The sequence below is a fragment of the Pagrus pagrus genome (genome assembly GCF_965226575.1).
Source record: "Pagrus pagrus genome assembly, chromosome: 11".
NCBI classification, from domain to species: Eukaryota; Metazoa; Chordata; class Actinopteri; order Spariformes; family Sparidae; genus Pagrus; species Pagrus pagrus.
Genome location: NC_140195.1, coordinates 20,966,125 through 20,990,756, shown reverse-complemented (window position 1 = coordinate 20,990,756; position 24,632 = coordinate 20,966,125). Strand labels below are relative to the sequence as shown.

Here is a 24,632-nt window from a genome sequence, read left to right as displayed (position 1 = left end):
AAAATAAAGCAAATTCAAATTATGGAAAGTTCAAGGAAATCTCTCAAAAACACTCAAATTATAAATAGAGTAACAAAAAGACAGAACAGACTTTATGGAACAATTATAAACTCTTAATCTGATGTTTCATTAGATGATTATCGCTTTGTCAAGTTTAAAAAAGGCAAATTTCGAGTTCTGAATGACTAATGAAACTGTAACACACTCTGAGCTGTTTCTCTAGGCCTTACCATTCCTCTTAATCTTTGTAATCTCTACTGAAATGCACACATTGTATATAGAAAATCATGAGGCCAAAGACATAAAGACAAGGGCCATTTGTATCCCACAAAGTAACCTTAAACCCTCGCAAACCCACTGGAGACCTAGTTTCTTTGCCTTTGATTTCAAACAAAGGTCGCTTTAAATAATCACTGGGGTTATGTCAACATGAAATGCAATCTAGAAATCTTCAATATAAACAAAGCCCCTTATTACAAAGATGACCTAAACAAACACACTTCATGACTTTTATGGCAAATCTTTTCCTTTAAAACCTTGTTTTACTAGAAGTAGTGTACCATGGCAATCAATCACACAAGATTCAAAAATCTCTTGGTTCAACACAATTCAAACTTAAACGTCTGTAGCAAATCTGTGTCTTCTGACATCACAGGCTTTTTTTTTCATCCACTCTGGGATATGCAGGTAAAGTCAGTCCAGCTAAGTGGATGCTCTTTGCTTTGCTGCAGTTAAGTCCCTTATGTGACATGGCCTAAAAGCTAACACACCAGATTAGTTTCCTTTCTCAGCATACTCCACTTTGCAGGACAGTTTCCATGTACCTGCTCTTTATGCATTTCCTCTTTGGTTGTACAGACGAACTGGGCTTATAGTGGACCCTTAGTCCACAAAGCTGTTAGATATCAAAAAGCTCAGCTTCCTTTTCTTTCCAAAAAGCAAAGCTTCGATCAATGTATCTGATGATCTCCTCATTGCTGAACTCTTTTAGCTCATAGATCACTTTAATTGAGTTTTCATTATGTTCATCTCTGGGTGGAGGTTTGTCAACATGAGGTTCCTCTATGATTTTAACAGTGACGGGAGGAATATCTTTCACTGGATCTGGTCCTGAGCTTTCTGTTGTGGCCTGCAGCGTCTCAGCTTTTGCTGTTGCATTAGTGTGTTGCACAGTGTTTGTTGTCAGGCTTTGCATACGCTCCTGCTCTGAACTGGTACCATTTGGAACCACTGCCTTAGTTGATGACATTTGCTCACTTGCTTTTACATCCCCCTGAGCATTGGCCTCCTTCGAGTCCTTCTGGGTTTCCTGCTTCACACACTGGCCATTGTCAGATACACCACCCTTGGATGCAGCAGGTGATGAAGATGGAGAAACTACTGATTGTGAAGTTGGTGGGGAAGTAGAATTTGGAGGTGGTGGCGCGGGATGGGTAGGTGGTGGAGGAGGTGGAGGATGAGAAGGTGGGGGAGGAGGCGACTCCTGAATTGGCATAAAGGACATTTCAGGAGACATGGAACGTAGAGAAGCTGTCATCATGCCTCCCCCATCAGTTGAGTCTCCAAAATACTTGAGTTTTATGTCTTCAAAACCATCTGCCCAATCTCGCTTCCCCTTCTCAATTTCCTCCATGACCTCTTTGTGAAACTGCCTTATTACCTCCCATTTATGGCTACCAAGACGGTCAAACATCTCGTAGCACAAGAGGTGACGGAATTTGCGCTCGCTGCGAGACATGTTCATTTCCAGCAACTGGAAGTATCCAAGCATGAAGAGGTCAAGAGTTAGGCTTTCGTAGCTCACAGTTGACCCGTTGATATGTGGCAAGAAGTGCTCTGGCCAGTAGATCATCTGGGCACGACTCAGCCTGCGGATCTGGCGTGTGGGCACTTGACTCATAATCGTCCTCCAGTGGCCAATCAGATTCCCTACTACCTGCTTTGACTTCATGAAAAGGAGGAGCTTGTCGTCTTCACTCTGCATCTCCTCGCCAATCTGTGCACTAAACTGGTTGTAGTCCTCCCAGCCTACGTCTAAATGATTTCCTCTCCTGCCAGTGTATTTAGTCCGATAAGATTCAGAGATAGTGTACTTCCGCCAGTGTTCAAGAAACAGGAAGACGATTCTCTCTTTCCTCATTTCAATGCACTCCTGGACGTAGCTAAGATCTGTCTGTACCTCCAAGCTTCTTGTTAGTTGATCATTATTTAAAATGGGGTCTGCCGAAAGAACCTGGTTGAACTGTTCAATGTTAGTTGGAGCCATTGCTTCAGAGGGCACATATGTCTTAGGTGCGTGAGATGCTATGATAACTGGCTCTTCAACAAGTGGTAAGACCGATTCCTCCACTGGAGGTAAATCTCCATTGGTATGTGGCTGAACGACCTCAACAGGGGGACGGGGGACATCATCCTCACGAATTGTCCCTGGACGATAACTGGACTCACTTACCACAGGGAGAGACCTCTTGCGTTTGTACACTTTATTTGCTTTGACATCTGCAGACTGCGACTGATTCTGAATTTCATAGTTGGCCTTGAGGTTCTTCACTGAAACTCCACACTGCTTTATCTCCTTCTCCACATCCTCTCTTGTGGAGAAAGACTGAGACCGTCCAATAAATCCAGTGCCAACTGATCCTGCTGGCTCAGACTGACTTGTGCTCACGTTACTTGCCTCTTCTTGAGAATATCCAGAACATATAAGATCCAAGATGTCTATCTCTTTTCCCCCTAAGGTGGCAAGAAGAATGGCCATACTCTTGAGCAGGGTAGAAATCTTATTGCACCAGGCTGGAAGATCTTCAGCTTGGCCATGCACTTGTTTTGGATTGACTGAGAAGTGCCCTTGACTAAGAGCAGCAGAAACTGGTAGGAGCTGGTGAAGCTGCCGCTCCAGTTCTTCCAGCTCCTTCTCGACTTCTGAGACCTTGTGCATGACCTGCAGGTTCTCAATTTGCTTCTCAATACGGGTTAGGTCATCCTCTGTCATCAGTTCCCCAAATGGGCCCAAAATGGCATTGTGGACGTGGGAGTAGTGCCATTCCTGAGGCTGGTAGTGCCCGCTTGCCACAAACTAAATCAGAGGTCAAAAGAGACCAAAAGACAAGAAGAAAGGGAAGGAGGGGGGGTTCCTTGAGCTTGAAGTTCCTTGTGTGAACACACTCTTCAACGCAAATCCATCTCGACACACAGGATTTACATGGATTTAGTGGTGCAATGGCACTGCCTCATTACAAACAAAGAACTATCTACTTTAATTTTGAGTCAAAGAAATCACAGAAAGCTTTGTCATCTTGAATTAATTGGCAAACTATACGGTAAATCTACTTATATTGATATGTATTGTATATTGATCAGTGTTAGCGGTTTGCAACATGTCTACATTTGTATTTTTTAGGCACTTGACACTGCAATACAATTGTATTTGCTCAATCCCTCTTTGCAGTTTCTCTCCACCATTTTTATTATTAAATTATTAATTAAATTAACAATCATTATTATTAAGTTATTTTTTATGTTCTTGGTTAGTTTAAAGAGGAACTACAAAAGTGCTGAGAATTCTGTTTTTACTGAAATCCAGCTGTTGTAACAAGGCAATGTCTGCAATGTTACACCAGTACTGGGTACTGGCACCAGTGCAACAGACAGACACACTTCAGTCCACACCCACAGTGATAGGAAACCACACTGGGTGTGGTTTGTAGTGCAACAGAGTTGAAACTGTCAGCCCAAAAAGGTCAGTGCAACAAAGGATTTTTCTAATTAAGTGACTTGGTGTGGAGTTACTCTTAATGTATCATGACACACATTTTATTGGCAACATTTTGCATGTTATTGTGTTAAGTGATTTATAAATGTAGTTAATTTTTTCTTTTATTTAATATTTTTGTCATTACTGGTTGACCTGTAGTGTGAATGGGCCCGGCATCACACCACTGAATCAGCATGTAAAAACTTGGAGCTTCAAAACTCCATCATCAAACACCAGTCCACACTTTGCATCCATTTGTCAAGTGTGTTAATGTTGTGATGGGCAATGTAGCCAAGTATTCAATTCACTGCACCCCAAAAAAGTCTCTTGCCATTAATGAAGACTATGAATATGAGAAAAGAAACATGCACAGAGATGAATTAAGAAACAAAGAAATAACTTAAAAATGAGAGCTAGCTAGGTCCAATATTGTTTCATGCAATTACTAATAAGGTATCTTTCACTGTGTTATTTTCAGAGGAAACTTTCGCACTAAAAAACGTTATGATCAGCTTAGTTTCTGTTTAGACTTTCTCATGACACGACTGCACCTCAACAAATATACAAAACACGACATGTGAGTGTCACTTTGGAAAGAAATTTCTACCTGCTGGATCATTTAAGAGTATAAGATTGCAATCCTTGATAGCAATAAATTATTAATCAGCCAACTTTAATCAATCAAATCACATATTGCATAGAGTCCTTCTTGTATTACACAGGACTAACAAGTGTTCCGCTTGCTACAGGATGAATTACTTACTGATACCTTTTCTAAATACACATAATATTACGACAGACTGCAGTGACTATTCATCAAGTGACGAACCAAGAGGTCAGGATGTCATTGATTCTAAAGCCAGATGATCAAATTTAGAAACAAACGTTGTTTGCGAAACAAGTTCGATGTGCTAACTAAAACCTGAATAACTTTGGTCGTGGCATTTGTTATGAAGATAATTATAAAGGCAATCAAAGTAATCAAGCCCCTAAAGCAACTTGTTTGACAGAATGTCTCTCCTTCAAATATCACGGCACCATAAACATAGATGCAAAAATTAACTTGTCAACTTGTAGCCTTGACTCCAATTGGATGTTTCACCTTCAACTAACTGTTGGAAAAGTCAAAAAGAGAGCAAAACGTATGTCGTGCATGAATACTAAAAATACATTTATACATCCATCACAAAAAATCCACACTCAAATCCAAGCAGCAGCTATCCCCTTTGTGTTCTTAATAATTTGAAACTGAAGCCATGTATCGCCATGGCGACAGAGCATTTTAAATTTACGGGATCACAAATGGGATAGCTAAGACACAACAAAAACTCTGGACCTTTTTACAGCCTTGTAACATCTTGCCTACCTTGCGCTTGTGCTCGTCCTCCTCTTGCATCTTGACCTGAAGCTTTCGCACCATCACCTGCCTCTTCCATTCCGGGATCGCTTTCCCCTGTTCATCATGAGTGGGCACTAGAGCCTCCACATCTGCGAGGGACATCTTCCGCCCTGAATCTGCTCCTCCTGTGCCGCCACCATTGTTCCCATTGATCACAGAGTTGGAGGACAGTTGCTCGTTGCTCGCAGAGCTTGACATGGTCCTGGTGGAACCTGAGCCAGTTGGACTGGGGCTGGGACTAGGGGTGGTGGGTGGGGAGGTGACAGGAGGTGACGTATTGGACGGTGGAGGGGATGATGGCTTTGGTGGTGGGCTAGATGTGCGCGTGTCTGGTGGAGATCCAGTGTTTCCCTGGAGAAAATAAAGACACAAATGGACAGGAGAACATAGGGCATGACAAAACTGATCTTTTTTAACCAGTAACCGCTATTCCTGAGGAAAATGTGTGTGTCACAGGATGGCGAGACTTCTTCCACATTCTGACACATTCTTCTAGTTAGCCTTTCTTTACAGTACTGTAGCTTTACAGTAGCTTAAGTTTAACTTACACGGTGTTTGATAAGGGACCAATGCCAACATCATAGACTGACACACTGTTACAATGGAAAAATGTAGTGTGGTATTTATATTAGAAACAGGACAAATCCGTATTTCAGACTGTGTTATTCTTTGTCAAACTATATATTAGAATTAGAAATTGAAATAGAAATACTGTCACTGGTTCTACTAGTTACAGTACTTTCCATGACAATTTTCCATGAATTGGCTGATGTATCCATCAAGGTCAGAGACACTGATACTTGGAATGACCTTACAAGTGTCTCACTGGATAATCATGCCCTTAAAATTTTGCTTGATTTGTCTCTTTCCTTGATTGATTTAAAGGGTAATTCCAGTATTTTTAAACCTGGGCCATATTTTTACATATTTTGGTGTCTAAATGACTAATAGGTTTGAAATTGGAATGTATTGAATTTGGCCCAGTAGACTACCTAAACCCCAAAATGGGCTGCAATGGCTGCAGCATAATCCTGCAGCAGGCAACTGCACCAGGCAAAGTACGACCGACCACGTCAACTGCTTCTTTTTGCTTAAAAAAGGCAAAAGAAGCAGCTTCTTATGTGAACTTTCTTATTGTGTAACTTTGGTGTTCTGATTAGTTCAGATCACCAAAGTCACACAATAACACAAACAAACCAAAGGAGGCAGTGGAATATCAGCAGCTCCCATAATCTGTGAGGTAACATTACTGTGTAATGGTACAATGGAGTCTGGTGGCTTTAAAGAAAACCATCAAATGGCTGTTTCTGGTTAAACAAAAAGGATCTTACTCTTTAACAAAAAGGTCTGTCTCTGTAGGGATACTTTTCATAATGATGTCAGACACTTTGAATAACAGTCTTAGCCTGTCAGTGGCAAAAACAAGCACTTTTAGTGGACGTAATTTGATGGCCGCAGTTGCCCACAAGGATTATATTGCAGGCATTGCAGCTCTACTGGACCGATTCCAACTTTTGCACCTATTAGTCATTTAGACGCCAAAATATGTAGGATTATCTTTTTAAGACCAAGAGGCACAAGTAATTGCAAAAGTTGAGGCTGAATTTCTAAAATTAGCACTTTTGTATTCTTCAGTGTCTGCTATGTAAATGTATCATAGGCACTGGAGGAAGGCTGTGAACCTACATTGTTGGGTCCGCCGCTGGAAAACACGGTGGTGTAGCCTTTACTGTGAGGTGTGGGCTTGAGGCTCTTCCCTGCTTTGATCTCTGCCAGCAGCTCCGAGTTGTCGCCAGTGGGGGACATCATGTTGAAAGATTTTGTGCCTGCAGACAAAAGGATGCAGCAGAAAAGTGAAACCGGGTCGAAGGAAAGACAGAATAGAGGGAGAGAGAAACAGAGAGAGTGAGAGAGATACACTGGAGAGGAGAGAGCGAGAGAAGGGTTGGGTGGCATTTCAGTGTTAAATATTTCATCCCATCAGGCAGGTAACAATGCTGACCTAGAGAATGCTGGACAGTGATGAGTGGTCATTATGGTCTACTGAGCCTCACTGTCTCTCATTGATAAGCACGATACATTTCTTTTTAGATTTAAGTACTTCAGCTTTCTAACTAGTGGGGTTCAGGTTTTGTCTCACTGACTTGACACAATTTGGATTAAACAAATGGCTTCCCAGCTACCAAACTCTGTTGATTACATTTCAAAGTCGATGCAAATAAACCAATGAGATTTCAGCACATTAGGCAACAGTTGCAGTGAGCCGGGATTAGGGGAGGAGCAATTCAAAATTATTTCACTACAGTGCACCCAAAGAGAGGAGGCACACAACCTCTTTCACAGTGTCACCTGATGTATACACAGCTAAGCTTCTGCTGAACTTTTAACTTGTCTGTGGTAAAATATATACATTCATGGAGCCTAATCTGCTTAAAGTGAACAATGACACAACTTCAGAAAAAAGATTTCAACTACGACCTCTAATTTTAATGCTATTAGAGAGGAACTTTGTTTTCACTTTGAAAGGTCAAACAAAATGAAGGAAATTTGGATTGTCAATCAGGCAAGGTCAAAGTAGTGCTTACATGTGAGGCCACACTTGGATTAAATTATACATTGTTTTTCACAGCATCCGCATTTCAAAATGGTAACATTTACACATGAATAACCACAATACAAATGTATTCAAACAGCAAATGTCCGTGCTAAAGGACCAAAATGGCTGGAAAAGTCCAAACAGACATCAACAAGTAACTATTATAGCAGCTACACATATATGTTAAACAACATTTAAACTTAACATATTTTGGCCTGAAGACACCAAGAACCAACAGCTACCTCACCTGTTTTAGCGAATGTAAACCTCCAGTGAATAAATATCCTCAGTCCCTCATTGATCCCTCATTTCTACTTGGGGAATGGAAAAAAAAAAAGTCCTCCCGTAAAAATGTTCCCTGTTGAGTCGACCACAATGGTCTAGCTGGACACAAAGCCTCGCTAGCCTGCCACCCCTCCTCACTCTCACTTGCTCTCCCTCTCTCTGTCCCTCTCTCTCTTGGGGAGGAGAGAGCAGCTTTCTATTAAAGACCCATCATCACAGTCGGGGGAAATCTAAGGGAATCACCAGTAACTGGAAGTGACAGCGAGCCACTGGCAAGCCAGCCAGGAATTAACACACACATGCGCACACACACACACACACACACACACACACACACACACACACACACACTTCAATCCCCAGCTTGTTAGTCCGCCCTACCGGACCAATACATGACCATACACGAATTCATGACAAGCATTCAGTCTCACCTCTTATTCACTAGATTAAAGAGACTGACAGCCCCCGAGCTTTATACAATGTGCAATCATACACACTCAAACTGTAGCCTGTGAAAAGTTTATGGATAGCAGGAAAAAGGAAACTGAACCATGACACACTTTTACGACAACATGCAGGTCTTTAAACTTACGGTCAACAGATTACATTATTCAATAAATCTAAATTGCCAGGTGCAATAAGTTCTTGTAAAAAATACTCTTACTTAAATGTAAGGGGATCAATCACAAAAATATTTGTTCTATTGTATCTTTGGCAATATGCACAGCCTACCTTCACCCATTTTTCCCCTGACAAATTTTCATTGCAGAGCTCCACAGCCAGATCCGTTTAAACGCTAAAAAGCTAGTGTACTCATATCTGTTTCAATACACCTTTGTATTCATGCGTTTTTGAGTCAAAGGTTGTGTGTTTGTGTAAGTGACTGTTTAGGCAATGGGTGTGGACAGCAGGTCTGCTAGTGAGTGTAGAGGAGGGTGGAGCTGTGACAGGTAGAGAACATTTGACAAATAGTTTTCTGCTCCGTGTTGGATATTCAAGAACCTCTGCATCTGTTTGATAGCTGCTCTGTGTGCTTTAATATAAAAAGTAGGATCCTCTCCATCCTGTTAATCAGTAGAAAACAATAAGGAACTTCTGTCTACAGCCACCTGGTTTGTTGCCCTCGTCACAATGAGCATCTGAGCTGTAAACTCAACTCTAACTCTCAGATGTGTTGGTGGCTGTTAATTTTATGGCCACCAAACTGCCTGTTTACTACCTGATTGACACTTTGGAACGAATCATGTCGTTAGCGAGCACACGCTGCTCCTTAGCACTTCTGTTGAAGATACGTCCTGTACAGTATAGAAAGTCTTATCTTCTTCCTCCTGTTCATCAATAGAAAACAACAGAGAACTTAAAACCATCTGCATTGTTGCAGCGGCATTTCAATCAGCCACCTGGTTTGTGGCCGTCATCTCAACAAGCATCTGAGCTGTAAACTCATCATGAGCTCTCAGATGTGTTGAAGGCTTTTAATTTTATGACCACCTCACTGTCCGTTTATTGCCTGATTAACGCTGAAGCACAAATCATGCCATTAGCGAGCACACACTAGTCTTTAGCTTTAAGTATTCTATTGCTATCCTACCATTAGGAAGCAGGGCATGAATAGCTGAGACAGTTGGATATTCGGTGAACAAAGCGTAAAGATAAAATACGTAGATTGTAAAAAGGTGCCTAAATTAAGCAATTAATAGTTAGTACTGTATATTGTCCTGAGCTGCTTGTCAGTAGTGACACAAAGCTGAAGCCAAATACTGTAATTGATCCTTCACTTAAACCTTTGTTTGAGATAATGAGCTTCCTCATCAGCTTCTTAACAGAAAATCTGTTTGAAACTAGCCGATCCTGTTTTTATTGTCTGTACACTATGTGTCTGTTTTATTAAATATAAAATCCTGTCATGAGAAAAATAGTTTGGTGAGATTTTTCTTTATAATTTCCTTTTATTAAAAAATGCTGTTGAGTTTAGAGTATATCTCCAACCAGAGTACAGGTGAAAAGTATTTCAGTCTGTGGTGCACTGGAAAGACTCTCTACTGCAATGGCCAATTCTTATTATATATTAAAATGTAAGAAAATAAACAGAGCATTAAGGCTTGTGCAAGAACACTAGCAAGTTCACTTGATGACTACAGCTGCTTTCTGTAGGTGCTGCTCTTTTGTCTGTGTAGCCATGGCAGATATCAGCCCATATACACATTTCTACCATTTATTCTGAACAAAGGGCTTTTTCTCCTGTTAGCAGTAAAATAGTATTATTAAGGCCTACTGTGAATCCCAAATTAGCTTTGTGTAACAGCTGTTTCACAGTCTGTACTTACTCTTCATTTGTTTCGGCGCCCCTCCCTCTGTCTGAGTGGCAGACAAATTCCCACCTTGACAGAGCAGCAGTGAGGACAGACCATGGCAGGCAGAAAGAGGAACAAAACCACAAAAAAACCAAACAGGAGAGAAACAGGGGGAGATGGAGCAGGTGAAAGAAGGAACATGTAAACAGATATGTACATTAAGGGGTTAATGGGGAGAGATCGGGCAATACTAGCAGACAGAACATTTTGGGCTTGACAATCCTGAGAATTGAGACAGCATCAAAATAATATTTTAAATTTTTACCTAACGGGGAAAAGGTTGCTCTTTATGTTACTGCTTGACGTCTGAGCACCTGTTGCATGCCCCACCATCTTGGATCCCTATTTGACCTGACAGGCCCAAGATTTCTCACATTTACCCATTTTTTGATAAACAATAATAACTTTGGGACGTTTTCTTTATCTTCTATGAGGTTCAATAGTCAGCAGTGTGTAAGAAGCTAGCTCGGTTATTTGGATTTCTATTATATGATGGTTGTGCTTAATTTGCTTCCAGGTTTGTTATAAGTTATGTATTGTTTATAATAAATTTCTTAACTTTGTCTTGTGGTTGCATTATAATTATCTAGAAGTCATTTGAGACATGGCTGTGAGGAATTGCAGTAATACTAAGTTAAACCTAAACGTCCTTAAACTTTAACGGGGATCATGCATTTTATTGGGCATAATCAAATTTAACAACTTTTACATTTTCAAAGCTTGATGGGTGATATTCTAGGACTTAGATCATGTACTTTAGATAAAGACATTACATTGGTCCAACTCCACAATGAAGACTTATTTTTTTCCCAGACCTACAATGTTCTTGCATTTTCAAGACTCACAACATTACACGAAAGTTAACATTTTGTTGTGACTAGAACACGCTCACTGTCAGGCAGGAGCATCCAGGGCAGCCCGGGGCACTTAAGGAAATGGCTGAACACTAAACCGGTTCTCAGGGTAATGGTAGCCCTCCATCATTAATTTATAATCTGTTATTTAGGATGCAAGGGTCAGACTCAACCCATCTATACCCAGTGAGATTACATTGTGGCCATTAATACGAGGGGCTCTGCTTCTAGCTGTAACTGTACATGATTTCACCACAAAAAAACGTGCTCCCTTTTTCTTTTTCAGGAACTTTAAAGAGAAGTTGAGTGCCAGAAAAAGAAGGAATTAAAGGGAAACAACAAATTGAAAGGATGGAGAAAGAAAAGAAAGTTAAGTGACACTCACTTCCGGATGAGGAAGAAGGGCGTCGCTGGTTGGTGGAGCTGCAACTGGCAGAGTGATTGTGGGTGGCTGGCGTCTCCGGGGGCAATGGAGGAGGCGGAGGGGGTGTTGGCGTCGGGTTGCTCGGCGGAAGAGGGGGCGGAGGCGGAGGAGGTGGGGGAGGGATCGATTCGTCTGTGGTGCCATTCTCCGAGCTGTGGGCGGGGTTTTCGGTAGGCTCCTCCAATAACACGGAGCCCTGGTCAGAGAAGAAATAATCAGTCATATTTCATACCCATTAGCTTGTCTTAGTCAGCCTGGCAGGGTTTCTCCTAGCGTCCATACTGCTGTAGGGCCAATGTTTAGTCACTGATAACGGGGATGTGACAGGTGGCCCATGAAATAAAATTGTCCCCTTGAACACTCATGATTAAAGTGCCAAAGATTTCTTTGTAATAAGGGGTTTTTTGCCTCCAATTTGCCAGCTGGATATCCGAAAAACATGCAGATATAATGGCAACAAAAATAAAAAATAAACTCAAAAAACAATTTACACTTCTATTCCTTCAAAATACAGTTATGGAGTCATGAAAAAACAATCTCAAAACAACATATTTATTTATTTATTTATTGAAAATAAGTAAACATGAAACAGTGACAGTGAATTTGTTTCCCTTCTTGCACTGGCATGCCTGTCAGAACTCCTGCTGGGCTGAGTGAGCAGTAAATTCTTGCACAGAGACTGTCGACAGTGACAGATGTACGCAGCCTTATTAGATGTGTCCTCCCTCTGCTTCCTGCCGTATTTAATCAACTCATAAAGACATAATACCCCATTGCTAATAACAGAGCTAATATGACCTAATCTCTAGGGGGAACTCTGAGGGAAAACAGTGGGAAGAAGCCATCTGCCACTGCAAGTGATAGTGATTTAACCCCCCCTCACCCAGCCGCACGTGTCTGACACGCTCTGAAAGCGTGCCATAACTCTGCTGGAGGCAAATTAATGGACCATGACATTTAACTCGACCCCACACCTCCTTTATTCTTCCGACGCGTGCTCATCATTGTTGCCCCCCTTTACTTTTCAAACCCCCCAGAGAGTTGGGGGGGGATGTGTCCAGATGGGTCTTGGCAGCACGTGCCGTTGCTCCTGTTGATTAGCCGGTCCATCTGCTAGGGTGCCTCTGAGACCAGGAGGGGCCCCACTGAGGCCTTAATTGGATCAATGCGGATTGTACCCCGTATCACCCAGAACACCCCTTGTCCTGATACCCATGAGATTAGAAAGAACACCTCCCCAGGGACAGTGATGAGAGTCTAACAGACTGTATTCATTCAGCTGCCTGTGGAGGTATGTGGCAGCAAACAGGTAGTTTAACCAATAATCTTACGGAGCACATGCCAAAAGAAATTTTACTTAGTAAATATTTTTAGGGCACAAACAATGTCAGGAACATTTTATCTTGTAATGTAGCATCTCAAAGGTTTACTCACAATCTACCCAGAGTCAGTAACCTCGATACTAAAGTCTTAATAAAATACTGACAACTTAAGACATTATATTATTTCATGTGGGGCAAAAATGAATAAGAAGATTCTTCCATATCATCAGAGCCTTTTTTTGTTGTCTTTTTGAGCTATTTGAGCCACAGCAAAGTAGCACCAGAATCAGCAGAAGCCTTATTAAAATGTTTAAATTACAATCAAATATCATTTTCATCTACAGGACAAATAAGAGGTAAATAACAAGGTCCATTACATCTTATATGTTTGAGCTTTTGTTACCAAATTTGAAATATACTGTAGTTATTCATGGCGTTTCTGAGAATTCAAAAAATCAATGTTTTCCATTTGTGAATGTCAAGGTTAAATTGATTTAATTGACTTGTTTGTAGGTTAATCACCTCCTTCTCTCGATTAAAAATAGACAAGAATTCATTAATATAGGAAATAGGAACAAGTCATAAGGATATAACAAGATAACAGATCCTTGGCCATAGACACAAATTGAATTCTAATAAGATTATAAGCGATTCAGTGGCATTGTTCTTTCTATAGGACATCTGGTCATAGGTGACTTCCTGCTAAGTGCTCTCTTGGGATTGTCGTGCGTTTGTTCCATTGTAGGTTCTTGGACAGTTTACACAACTGGGTGGAGACTTAAGAGGCAATGGAAATGAGGTGGCTGTTTGCATGAGGTGGCAAACAAAAGCTCAAGAGGACACAAGATTATGTAACATGCTGAGTGGCATAATGCACAGGCAAATACAGCAGTCAGTGTGGTAACCTAATGCCGACACACCATCCGTAAAGAAGCTAAACCTCACCCTTAGTAGGAGCTTTTTATAAGGGGCACACAACCCTAAACAAGACAACGAGGGCACAGTATATTAGTATACTGTATACTGTACAGTATACTGACACTACCTACACCAATATTCATTAGAGTTACGATCCAGATACTATTCTGTATAGACTGTATATGTTGTAATTTAATGTAGTAAGTAAAAAAGCAACTTAATAATATCACACCTTGTCTAAAATGAGCTGCTGCCCTGATGAACAAAGCTGCATTATACCAAATGGACGTGACTGTTAAGTTTGTGAGGAGACTTTTTATGAGTGGATGTCAGATGACTGGCTGTAAACACGTGTTACATCATGACCAACATGTGTTTATATTTTATGATACACGTGAATACATTGTAGCAAACACCATTTGATATCTCAATATGTGTTTCCATGCTACACCATGAATAATATAATAAAAAAACATTTACAGCTTTAAAATAATGCTTCCTCTCAGTCATGTACTTGTTTATTTATGGTAATTAAGGTGAGTACACAGAGATACAGACCCACTGCTGTGTGACAGCTTTTTACAATATCCTAAGGCAAATAACGCTGAACATATTGACGCTGTCATAAACAGCAGAGACCTGGCTTACCTCCTCGTTGGGCGCCATGCCTTTGCTCCCGCGGGGCTCGGCCGTGTCGCTGCCCAGGGCCTTGTAGTAGTCCCCAGTGCTGGGCTGCTTGCTGAAGCTCCTCGACTTCCTGTTTGAATCCACACGCCGCAGTTTGTCGTGGCCTTCTCCTGGAGTTAGCTGCTGAAGAGATGAAACGATGAGAGTGAAATACTTTTTGTTAAACCACCTCATTAGCTTCCCTTTTTCAAAAGATAGTTTTTTAATTTATTATATCCACATTACTGATGATTATTTATCAAGAATCCCATTGTGTTAATATGTTGTTAAAGTACCAATAGTTATCCCTACAATACTGTTGCAATTTTGATACTGCAGTTTTTGGTCAAAAAAGTCCTAGTATTTATAAAGTACATTTGATGACATTTCAAAATATTGGTATGTCTGTCATGTATTGCAATAAAAATATTGCAATATTATTTTAACGGCTATATTGCCAAGCCCTAATATTTGTTTCATACACTTTAAACAATTTCTTTCTTTTCTTTGAGTTCCTCGCTATGTTGGTACATATTTCTGTAAATTGTCAACTCTTTTGATATTTGAATAACAAAACAATCCCTGGCGCCGACTGCTTCAATGTGATGATTTGCTGCAATTGCTTGTCTTTTCTGATCGTAAACTGAATATATTTGGGTTTTGGACTGTTGGTCGGACAAAACAAGCAGTTTGGAGACGTCACCCTGGGCTCTCACTTTTTTGGTGTACAGAAAAAAATAATCAATCAAAAAAACAATCAGGATATTAGTCATTAATGAAAAATTATTATTATTTTTAGTCCAGAGTGAAATTAGCTTTGGAGAATTCACTGTGCGAAACACGAATTAGTTACATTATGAATAGTAATATAGAGTTCATTTCTGACCAAGAAAAAGGAGTTAAAACAGTAAAAAGTATTAAAGACTGATGATTGTTCTCAAACATTAGCTACAAACATGGATATTTAGCTGACAAAATAAAAGAAACATTGATGTTTGAGTGGTAAATCAGTAGGTTAACCTCCCTTTCTCAATTTCAAAAGGAAAATAACAAGCATCCATTAATACAAATAGAGACCAAACATAAGGCTACAACCAGATGTCACAAACATGTTTTAGGATTACTGAGCGGTGGAAGGCAGGAAATGGTTTAAAGTGCTTTTGGAATTAACTTCTGTAAGACATACTTAGAAGCTTTTGTTGCCAGATTAGCTCTCATGTGTGACCGAAGCGGCCTTATTTGAATAACCAAACAAGGCTTTCATTCAGTTCCAGTAAAACATTAGCGTTTATGTTTCATGTGAAGACCTCAGGGCCAAAGAACATAAGAGTTCACACACTCCTGTCCACAGAGCAGGGTCAGAGGTCACTAACTTGGCCCTTTCAGCTGAGCCCTCTCACTTTCGCTCTGACATCTATCTCTGACAACTGGAGCAGTAAAGGCAGCGTATCGAACTCCTGTCAATCAGAGAGTCTTCACTGTATGCTGCAATTGAGGGCTCCATTAATAAAGTCATATCACGGTAATGTCGCAGATATAATGATAGCGATATGATTTGTAGGAATGACCATTTTTGCATGACAATTTTCATTTTTTCACTGAAATAACTATTGATGATATGAAATTCTGAGTCTGAGTCTCTTATATTTAGAGAACAAGATGTGCATCTCTGCAGCTCGACAGTACTTCAGTCACACAAGTTACCTTTATCAACATATTGCAGCTTCAGCAATTTGGATATTGCACTTATTGTCATATTGCGATGACTGTATGTATTTCAGAGGAACATTTCAGAGGAACGGACATTAGTGGTGGATGGCTAACATGCGTCTCAGGTCAGTCTGTGGACACACTTTTCTTATGCAAAAAGCCTTGCATTTGCATATAGTACTTGGCTCAAAAAACTTTGCATTTAATCTTTTCCTAGGAATCAATGTTTTCTGACAAAAAAATAAAAACATTTGAGCAAATGTGAAAAAGGTAGCCACATTTATCCTCATCTTTTCGGGAAGGAACTTCAGAAGCTGTCAACTGTAAGCATGCCTTAGCCAGCATAGCAAAATGTATCATTACTTTGCCTTTCAAGTACAGACATCCGCATCAGACTTGCACTAATTTACATTTTAATGCTTACAGACGCTACGACTTTTGACGAAAGCTAGACCTCTGACGTCAAGCAGATGTCCATTGTTAACGTAAGCGGAAATAATTGACAGCTGACCCCTGACCTCTTCTCCTTTGTGGTGTCATGTTCTGAGTTCTTATAAGCCTGTTTCGTTTTGTTGACTCATGTCTGCTGTCAAAGAAATGGTCCCTGAGCACTCATCAGGTGGGAGGGTAATGTGAGCGGGGGAGCGCTACAGATGGTTTGATTGTCATCCTCCAGGGAGGTGGACCGACAATAGCAAATGTACAAAGCATTTGTACACACAAACATGAACAGAAACACACACACGCACACACAGCCTTCCTTTCCTTTATATACAGATCTGTCTGTCAGCATAAAGTCATTGTTAAATCATTGTTTTTACAGTCTAATGATTTTGTATGCATTAGCAAAGGGTTGTTTAAAAGGTTGTGGTTTGCCATTGTTCAGAATATTTGCATGTGGTTTTGCAAAAGCCTCAGGTTATTAAATGTGCTACACAAGTCACTACAAGGCTTTGTCAGTTTAAAAAGACTAAAGAGGTGCATGCGTACGTTATAGATACAATAAATAAATAAAAACATCAATTACAACAGAAAGGCAAAGAAAAATACACAATCCAAACATGGCAACAGATTCAACACATTCAATGTCCAACCACACAGCAGCTCAAACTGCTCCAGAACCTGGAGATTGGCCAAATTACACAAGGCAACTTGTAAAATCTGCAATAACAATAAAACATGACATTATTTTTTGCTCCGGTAAAAGGCTTTCTTACTCCTCTGAACACCTTACCTTACGTTCAGAATCCTCTCCTCCAGTCTCCACACAGCCTCATCCACAAAACCCAGCAGAGCTCAGGGAGTAGCTGTCACCAAATCCACAGCGTCACCTCCTCTCCGCTCAGCGCTACGCCTGTCACTCTACCTGCCCTCTCACTTTACCCACAGGCCTCATCAATAACCTATCAGGCCGGCCACAGCAGTGGCAATGATGTCACCACCAGCCCGCAGAATAACCACTCCCCAACCTTGTCCACTGCCTCTTATGCAAAACACAAAGACCCAGGTGCTGCCCTCAGCATGGCCGACCGCACTCAAATCTCTCAGGCTTTAGGAGAATTAGAATATTCGATCCTTCAGTGCCCCGAATTAGCAGCAAAAAAGGCTGAAAATATACTAATCATGAGTGAGATTTCAAAGTCCAACTTTTGTGGAGTAGGATTAAACAATAGAAAAACGTGAGGCAAATGTTTTGTGTGGCAGCTCCACACGAAACATTTGACTTCAGTCAAATCAAATACAGACAAATGAGGTGAGAGCAGCAGCAGCAGCTGCAGAGAAAGGTGATACAGTCATAAACAAACTTGAAGCATCCTTCACTTAGACCTGCAGTCAACAGGTTTCCTCCTCTGTTTTCTACACACCGACCTGTAATGTGTCTACAGGCTGTGAGATTGGTCCATCTGATCGGCTGTGTCCCTGGATGAGGTTACTGTTCCCTGTCACTATGGCGCCCGAGGTAGATTGTTTTTCCCAATGTATATGGTACAAGCTGATCTTGATTGTGTGCACTGTGTGTGTGTGTGCGTGTGCATATGTTCAAAGCACAGGCTTTTGTTACATTGTTAATGAGGGCGCGCCCCGGGCTGGTCACCTGGGTACGAGCCCGGGGTGACGGGGGTGGAGAGAGGAGAGGGGGTGGCACTAATTAAAAACTCTCCCTCATATAGCTGATGGCGCATGCGTGCACACACAAACACACACAAACACACAGCTCACCCTGGAGACTGGGCACTATCGCTACCTGTGGACTTTACACCAACTAAAAACAACTTACTTTGCATAGTGGATCTCTACAAATACCCTCCGTCTTTCTGTATGAATGATGGATTTTTCCTGCAAATCTGCTGCTACAGCTGCCTTTAGATGAAACAGTGCAGCACTGTCAACCTCTGACTAGGCTGACTAGGATGGTGTACTATGTGACAATCGCTGTGCTGTGTTTCAAACAATTGTTAATCTTGTTATATTCATATACATTTAAACATTAACACGCATTTAGGATGTTTGGTTGAAGCTAAAGCAACTTTGGTCATACAACTAGAGAAAGACTTGTGTCTTGCTATCATCATACGAGGAGATATGGTAACAATCAGGATATAAATTCTTCATGAGGTGAAAGTGATCTCTCATCTCTCTTGGCCATCTTTGTCGTAATTACAATGTTCTCTAAACAATTTGGTAACAACTCAACTACTTCACAACCAGTTTTAATGTATTGTGAAGCAACACTGAACCACCAGAAGCAGCACTGAAACTAATGTTGAGGCCAGTTTTAATTCCTCCTCCTGTCTGCTCTTGACACACTTCTTTTGAGTGATCTGAAGCCAGATTAATTACTGGAATTAAGATCAAACCCATCACAACAGCCACTGTGTGTGACAACCAAGAGGGCCTGCAACGGTAATGAGCATCTCTGTTAGCCTCGTTAGCCATGCTAATACAATAGCACCATTGTGGGAGCCCTGACAAGGCACATTGTTACACAAGAGTAACATCCCGACTGATTAGACACAGGAGGAAAAATGGCAGCCAATGGCCAATTTACCCCAAACACCTGATCCTTCTTCTTTTTTAGGAATTTTCCGTATCATTTATCACATCACAGTCACAAAACTACTTTGAGAAATTAAATTTTTACAAAAACATGGAATGTTTTAATGAAAAAAGGGAGCAAGATTGTAACCAACACTGTTTGTTTATCTTTAAACTACTGTTCCAATAAAGATGTGATTGCAGGAATTCTTAAGCGAGCTCATCACCACTGTACTTACATCCCTCTTGCTGCTCTTGCGCTCCACGTGCCTCAAGTTGCTTTTCACCTTCAGGAACTCGGCTGACGACGGCTCCTTCGGGGGCAGAGGTGCCGGGTAGCTTGGGGGCGGAGGGGGCGCGGGGGGAGTCTGTGGGGGAGGCGGGGGTGGATAGGTTGGTGGGGGCGGGGGCGGGGGCGGGGGCTTGGAGGCGGCATCAGCAGGCGTCTCACTCTTCTTGGGCACGTCAGTCCCAATGTCTGGGTTTAACATGTCCATATACGCCTGCATGTCTGAAATGGCTGACTCCGATGCACCTGTGACAAAGACACGGTCCATGTAAGCGTGTTTATTGTAGACTTTCTTGGTTTCTTACAGGTGTACTGATGATTTAAATTAACAAAACAAAGCATTAATTTAACCTTTAAACATTAGAGAAACAACTTACTCTAATTCTCCATTCAAAGCAAACTATATGCACTCAGACCACTAGGGTGCAGCACCAGTATACCATGCACCTGTGACATAGTACAATTCACTTCAGGAAACAGCTGAGGTTCCACAATTGCTGAGACACTGGATTTGGCATATAAAATAAACAGCCGTCAAGAATTTGTGGCTAAATAACTCAAGGTAGAAGATCCCTCTGATTATGAGCTCGTAAAACATTTTGACAGCCTTTGAAATTTCAATTTAGAAACAGAATTGGGACTCATTTGAAAATAATTCAAATGAAATATATCAAAATATATCTCTAGTCACCTGGATGGATCACAAAATTCGTGTCTTAGGTGTAAAAAGTTCATTATTTTGTCTTCACGTGTTTCAGACCTGTGTGTGCGACAGTGTTCAGCTGAGTGGGCGGGCCTCGTGACGTGGTTAAGCTGCTCCTCTTCTCCCCAGTGCTGGACTGGCTGGAGTTGGCTGAGTCGTAGTTGGACAAGGAGCTGGATGGTGAATTGATGTCAAAGTGTGCCGCCTGGCTGGAGGGGGGCATGGTGGTGTTTGGGGAGGAGAGGCCCGAGTCCGGCTGCTTGTACTCGAGGTCCGTCGAGGGGTCCCGCGACAAAACACGATGCTCCACGCTCTGTCAGAGGATGCAAGTGTCATTATATGTGTCTTGTTGAACTATCCATTATGTGGATATGATTTCCACAGTAGGAGAAACACTCTATTAATGAATTCTTAAGTAATTACTTCTTATTAAAACATGCCTATTTAATTTAGATGTAAAGGGATACAGTGTCATTACACAAGAAGATAATCAATGAATTATGTACTTGTTCATTCATCACTACCTCTCCGTCCCTGATGACTGACATGAGGAGAACAGCATTATGAGTTTAATTAGTGCACACTAATGAAACATCTCACAGCTGATCAGAAAGGCTCTGGGGCCCTCTGCTTTTCCCACAGCGCTGCACTCAGTTGGCTCAGAGTCCCAAATGGGAAGAGTGCAAGAGGGGGGAAATATGTTTCCCACACACCAAAGAGAGTTCATTGTGGAGGAGTTTATTATTCCTCCGGCCGACTGGGGCTTTCAGTGGGTTGACGCCGTGGAGGCCACCGTATGTTAAGTGATCACAGCTCTGGTAATTAACAGAGATAAAGTGATGTCAGTCAAGGGACATGTTGGCTCAGCAACAATTGTTTTTCCTTTGATCCAATAGTCACAGTTTTGTGTTTTCAAAAGTTGCATTTTGACTCTGGGGGAAGAATATTTAAAGTTTTGACTAATATTGCCCAGAATTTGGACTACAGCTTGTTCCCTGAAGATGATGTCACAATAACAGACATGATAACTCATTATTTCAAGCAGAGTGGGATGAAGTGGAAGTTTGGCATTTGTGCTATCGATAGAAAAAACATGCCAACAGATCACATGCCATCCACCACAAATGTTCTCTGTCAAGAACAAATAAGTGACAGTATATTTTCTTGTTTTAATGTGTAAGAGTAGAGCTCCTATTTGACCAATTAGTGTACAAGAATGCAATTAAAACAAATCATTAAGACATACTGTATGTCCATAAGTTTAATGAGAACCTAACCAGCAGTATCTGAAATATTATTTTGTCCATCAACCTACAAACAGGCAAACAAACATTGTAGCTTCTAAAGCTGTGGTTCCCAACCTCCATGGCTGTTGACCACTTAAAATGAGCCAAAAGTTAGAAAAAAGTTCAACCAAAGAGGGATATTTAGAAGCCTGAAATATACAAATACCATTTTTCCCCCAAAACTGTAAAAAATAAAAATATAAAAATAGTTTGTGTAACAGAAATATTAGATTTGGCCCTGTCAGAGTGCAGGATACATGACAACAAGACATGTTGTGCACAGCTGTGTCTCTTACCATGTTCTCCACAGTGCGCAGATACTTGGCACACTGGGAGTGGCCGTTGTATTCAGCCAGGTCTGCGGCTGTGAAGCCGTCCTGGTCCCTGATGCCAAGGTCCACCCCATTGACCACAAGGATCTGACAGCACTGCAGTGTGACATGAGAGAGACAGAGGACAGAGGTCAGATATGAATAAGATGGAGAAAATGACAGTGGCAGTGAAAGTGACTGCTGTGCTTAAAGGGGCTCTGTGGGACTTTTCAATTGTATGTATTGTAATGTTAGCTACTGTTACTCTCTCAAAGCGGAGCGAGGCATTGAGACCAGGCACTCAAGAACGTGCATAAAGTCACATCCTTTGGATTTGTCGTGGAAAGTGCGACCCCAGTCCTTAAACAACTTAAACAAATCGTCCACAGGCTTGTGTAGGCAACCAAGAGAGATGGGGAAGGTCTCATTTTTAATGTCATGTCACGATCCCATATGGCCAATAAAGAAGTGATTAATACATGTAAATTGCTGCAAATTGTTACACAGAGCCCTTTTAAAATCTCAAACCACTTAAAATAAATCTAATTTACAAAAGAACCTAGCAGATAATTAGTTCTACGAAAGCCATATAAAAAGCTTGACTTCAGTGGTTTTTAAATGACGGGGGAAACCATCCTCTTCCTCTCTAAAACAAAGCATTTCTGTTTGGTAAAATGAAACATGAACCCCTCTCCTGCAAAGTGTCAGGTGGAAGCCAGTCTAAGCCTGTTGTTCTACGACTCAGAGAGCTTTGTGTTGCCATATTGACTCGTGTTTCAGTTAGCTTTTTAATATTGTTCCCTCCAGCTCAAAACCTGGTCCAGTACCCCGTAAGTCAGGGTTTGGGTCAATGTGACTTTGAGTTCAATTTCAAACCCTTCTTATGCATTGCGAATACCAGACAAAAAATGTAATTTTCTCTATATTTAATACATCGAGTGTGAGCTGAAACAGCTGACTGACCAGACTTATTGTTAGTCAAAGTAGTGGGTGAGTGGTGATAGAACCATACGCTATAGAGGCTGTTCATTCAAAACAGATGGTGAAGTGTGAAACTCTGTAGATATGTGAGTACCAGGAATCATTGTGCTCTTAGACAACTTCCATGAATATAATTTACGTAACGCTGTAGTTTTTAGGCTTTCATCATCTCTGCTATTGTTTGTATTCCCAACATCCTGCACAAGGAATTCAAATGTCTTTTCGCATTCCAATATTATAATGCCACCCTGTTATATTTCAACTGTATTATTCGGCCTTTGAGAGATAATTAGCAAACTAATACCAATACCAGAGAGAGATAAGCTCTTTATGTGATAAGATTAGTTTGACCAAAACTGTGTTTAATATATTGATGGACACAGATAATGTAATCACCTCTTGGTGACTTAAATGCTGCTTGTTTCGCTGTCTGTAGTAATAAAATGCCAAAAGGAAGAGCTTAATTTCCCCCTTCTATATTTCACTGCTGACTCCTGCCTGACTCTGAGCACTACATTAACAGACTAGAATGGCACTCAGTAGAGTGCATACCTCCGCCCAACAGTCCCCTTTATTTTAATCTCAATATCAATCTCTCTATCTCACAGTGTTAAACAAAGTGAGAAACAATTCCTGGATCCGTTCCTTTGTCCTGAGCCGAAGTCAATGGGGTCTATTCTGGACCGAGTCCTATCCTCCATCCAAGTTTACGGGAAATCCGTTCAGTAGTTTTGTGAAATCCTGCTCACAAACCAACCAATTAATCAACCAACAAACAAACAGACACGGGTGAAATTATCCTTGGTAGAGGTAAAAATAAGACACAAACACACACCTCCAGTTCACCGTTCTCTGCGGCGTCGTGAAGTGGGGTCCCTCCCCAGTTGTCGGTGACGATCTCTCCGCCGTGCAGCAGCAGCCAGCTGAGCACCTTTGCGTGGCCCCGACTGGCTGCAAAGTGCATGGCCGTGGCCCCGTCACTATCCCTGTCTGTCAGGCTGATCTCTGTGAAACTCATCTAAAAGGACAGAGGAAAACAACACAGGTTACAGTCATCTGCTACAACAGCAACAAAGCAGTAAAGGTAGCAAGTTAAACTTTAAATATATGCTTTCTAAACAATTCCTTATAAGCATTTAGATTTTAGACAATAGAGTTAAATCATGATGCAACAGAGTTCTTCTGGGGTAAACGAAGACGTAGCAGAGCTAGAACTCAGAATATTAATCAATAATCAAAACAAAGAAATGATCAATATTCATTTGCTTGATCAACATTTTGTGAGTTCATTATTTACAGATTTAGTTAGAAGACAAAACAATATTAAGGATGAGATGTGAATCTGGGAGTAAATCAGTGTATTCTGTATTTGTTTCAGAGATTTGATCTATAGTTTGACATTTCAACATACCAGCCAGACGATGACTGTGTTGTGGCCCATCTGGGCAGCAGCATGCAGAGGCGTCATGCCATCATTGGCTCTGATGCTCGGATCCGCCCCACAATCCTTGGCCAGGTATTGGACGACCTCCAGATGACCCTCCTGGCAGGCCAGGTAGAGCGGCGTGGCACCATTCTTAGTTTGGGAGTTGACAACACTGTAGGAAGATTGAACAGTGAGGTAAATCATTTCTATAAAGGAAGTTGTATGTCTCAGTCGTTTCTTCCCTCACCACTGAAGCCTGCATGTTTGGGCAGAAATGAAAGTAGAGTAAGTCGTCGACTGACCTACGAGTTTGCATCA

At 41.3% G+C, this 24,632-nt stretch overlaps 2 protein-coding genes across 3 annotated transcripts in view; both read right to left on the bottom strand.

The window, feature by feature from the left end:
- The window catches only part of espn (espin), a 41,820-nt gene that overhangs the window by 6,843 nt on the left and 10,345 nt on the right, over positions 1-24,632 (bottom strand). The window contains exons 3-11 of one of the 2 annotated variants that reach the window (XM_084367470.1): positions 24,300-24,486; positions 23,724-23,906; positions 21,893-22,024; positions 20,368-20,623; positions 19,558-19,853; positions 14,555-14,716; positions 11,628-11,862; positions 6,840-6,979; positions 5,121-5,504 (exon numbers count right to left, since the gene is read on the bottom strand). In XM_084367470.1, coding sequence (XP_084223596.1) covers positions 5,121-5,504; positions 6,840-6,979; positions 11,628-11,862; positions 14,555-14,716; positions 19,558-19,853; positions 20,368-20,623; positions 21,893-22,024; positions 23,724-23,906; positions 24,300-24,486 — 1,975 coding nt within the window. The remainder of the gene's footprint in view (positions 1-5,120; positions 5,505-6,839; positions 6,980-11,627; positions 11,863-14,554; positions 14,717-19,557; positions 19,854-20,367; positions 20,624-21,892; positions 22,025-23,723; positions 23,907-24,299; positions 24,487-24,632) is intronic. The other variant, XM_084367471.1, reaches the window with a different exon arrangement.
- Positions 899-2,992, bottom strand: LOC311264704 (espin-like protein; the record flags this gene model as incomplete). The annotated part of the gene is made up of 1 exon (XM_084365795.1): positions 899-2,992. The coding sequence occupies one exon, from the start codon at positions 2,990-2,992 to the stop codon at positions 899-901; it is 2,094 nt and encodes a 697-aa protein (XP_084221921.1).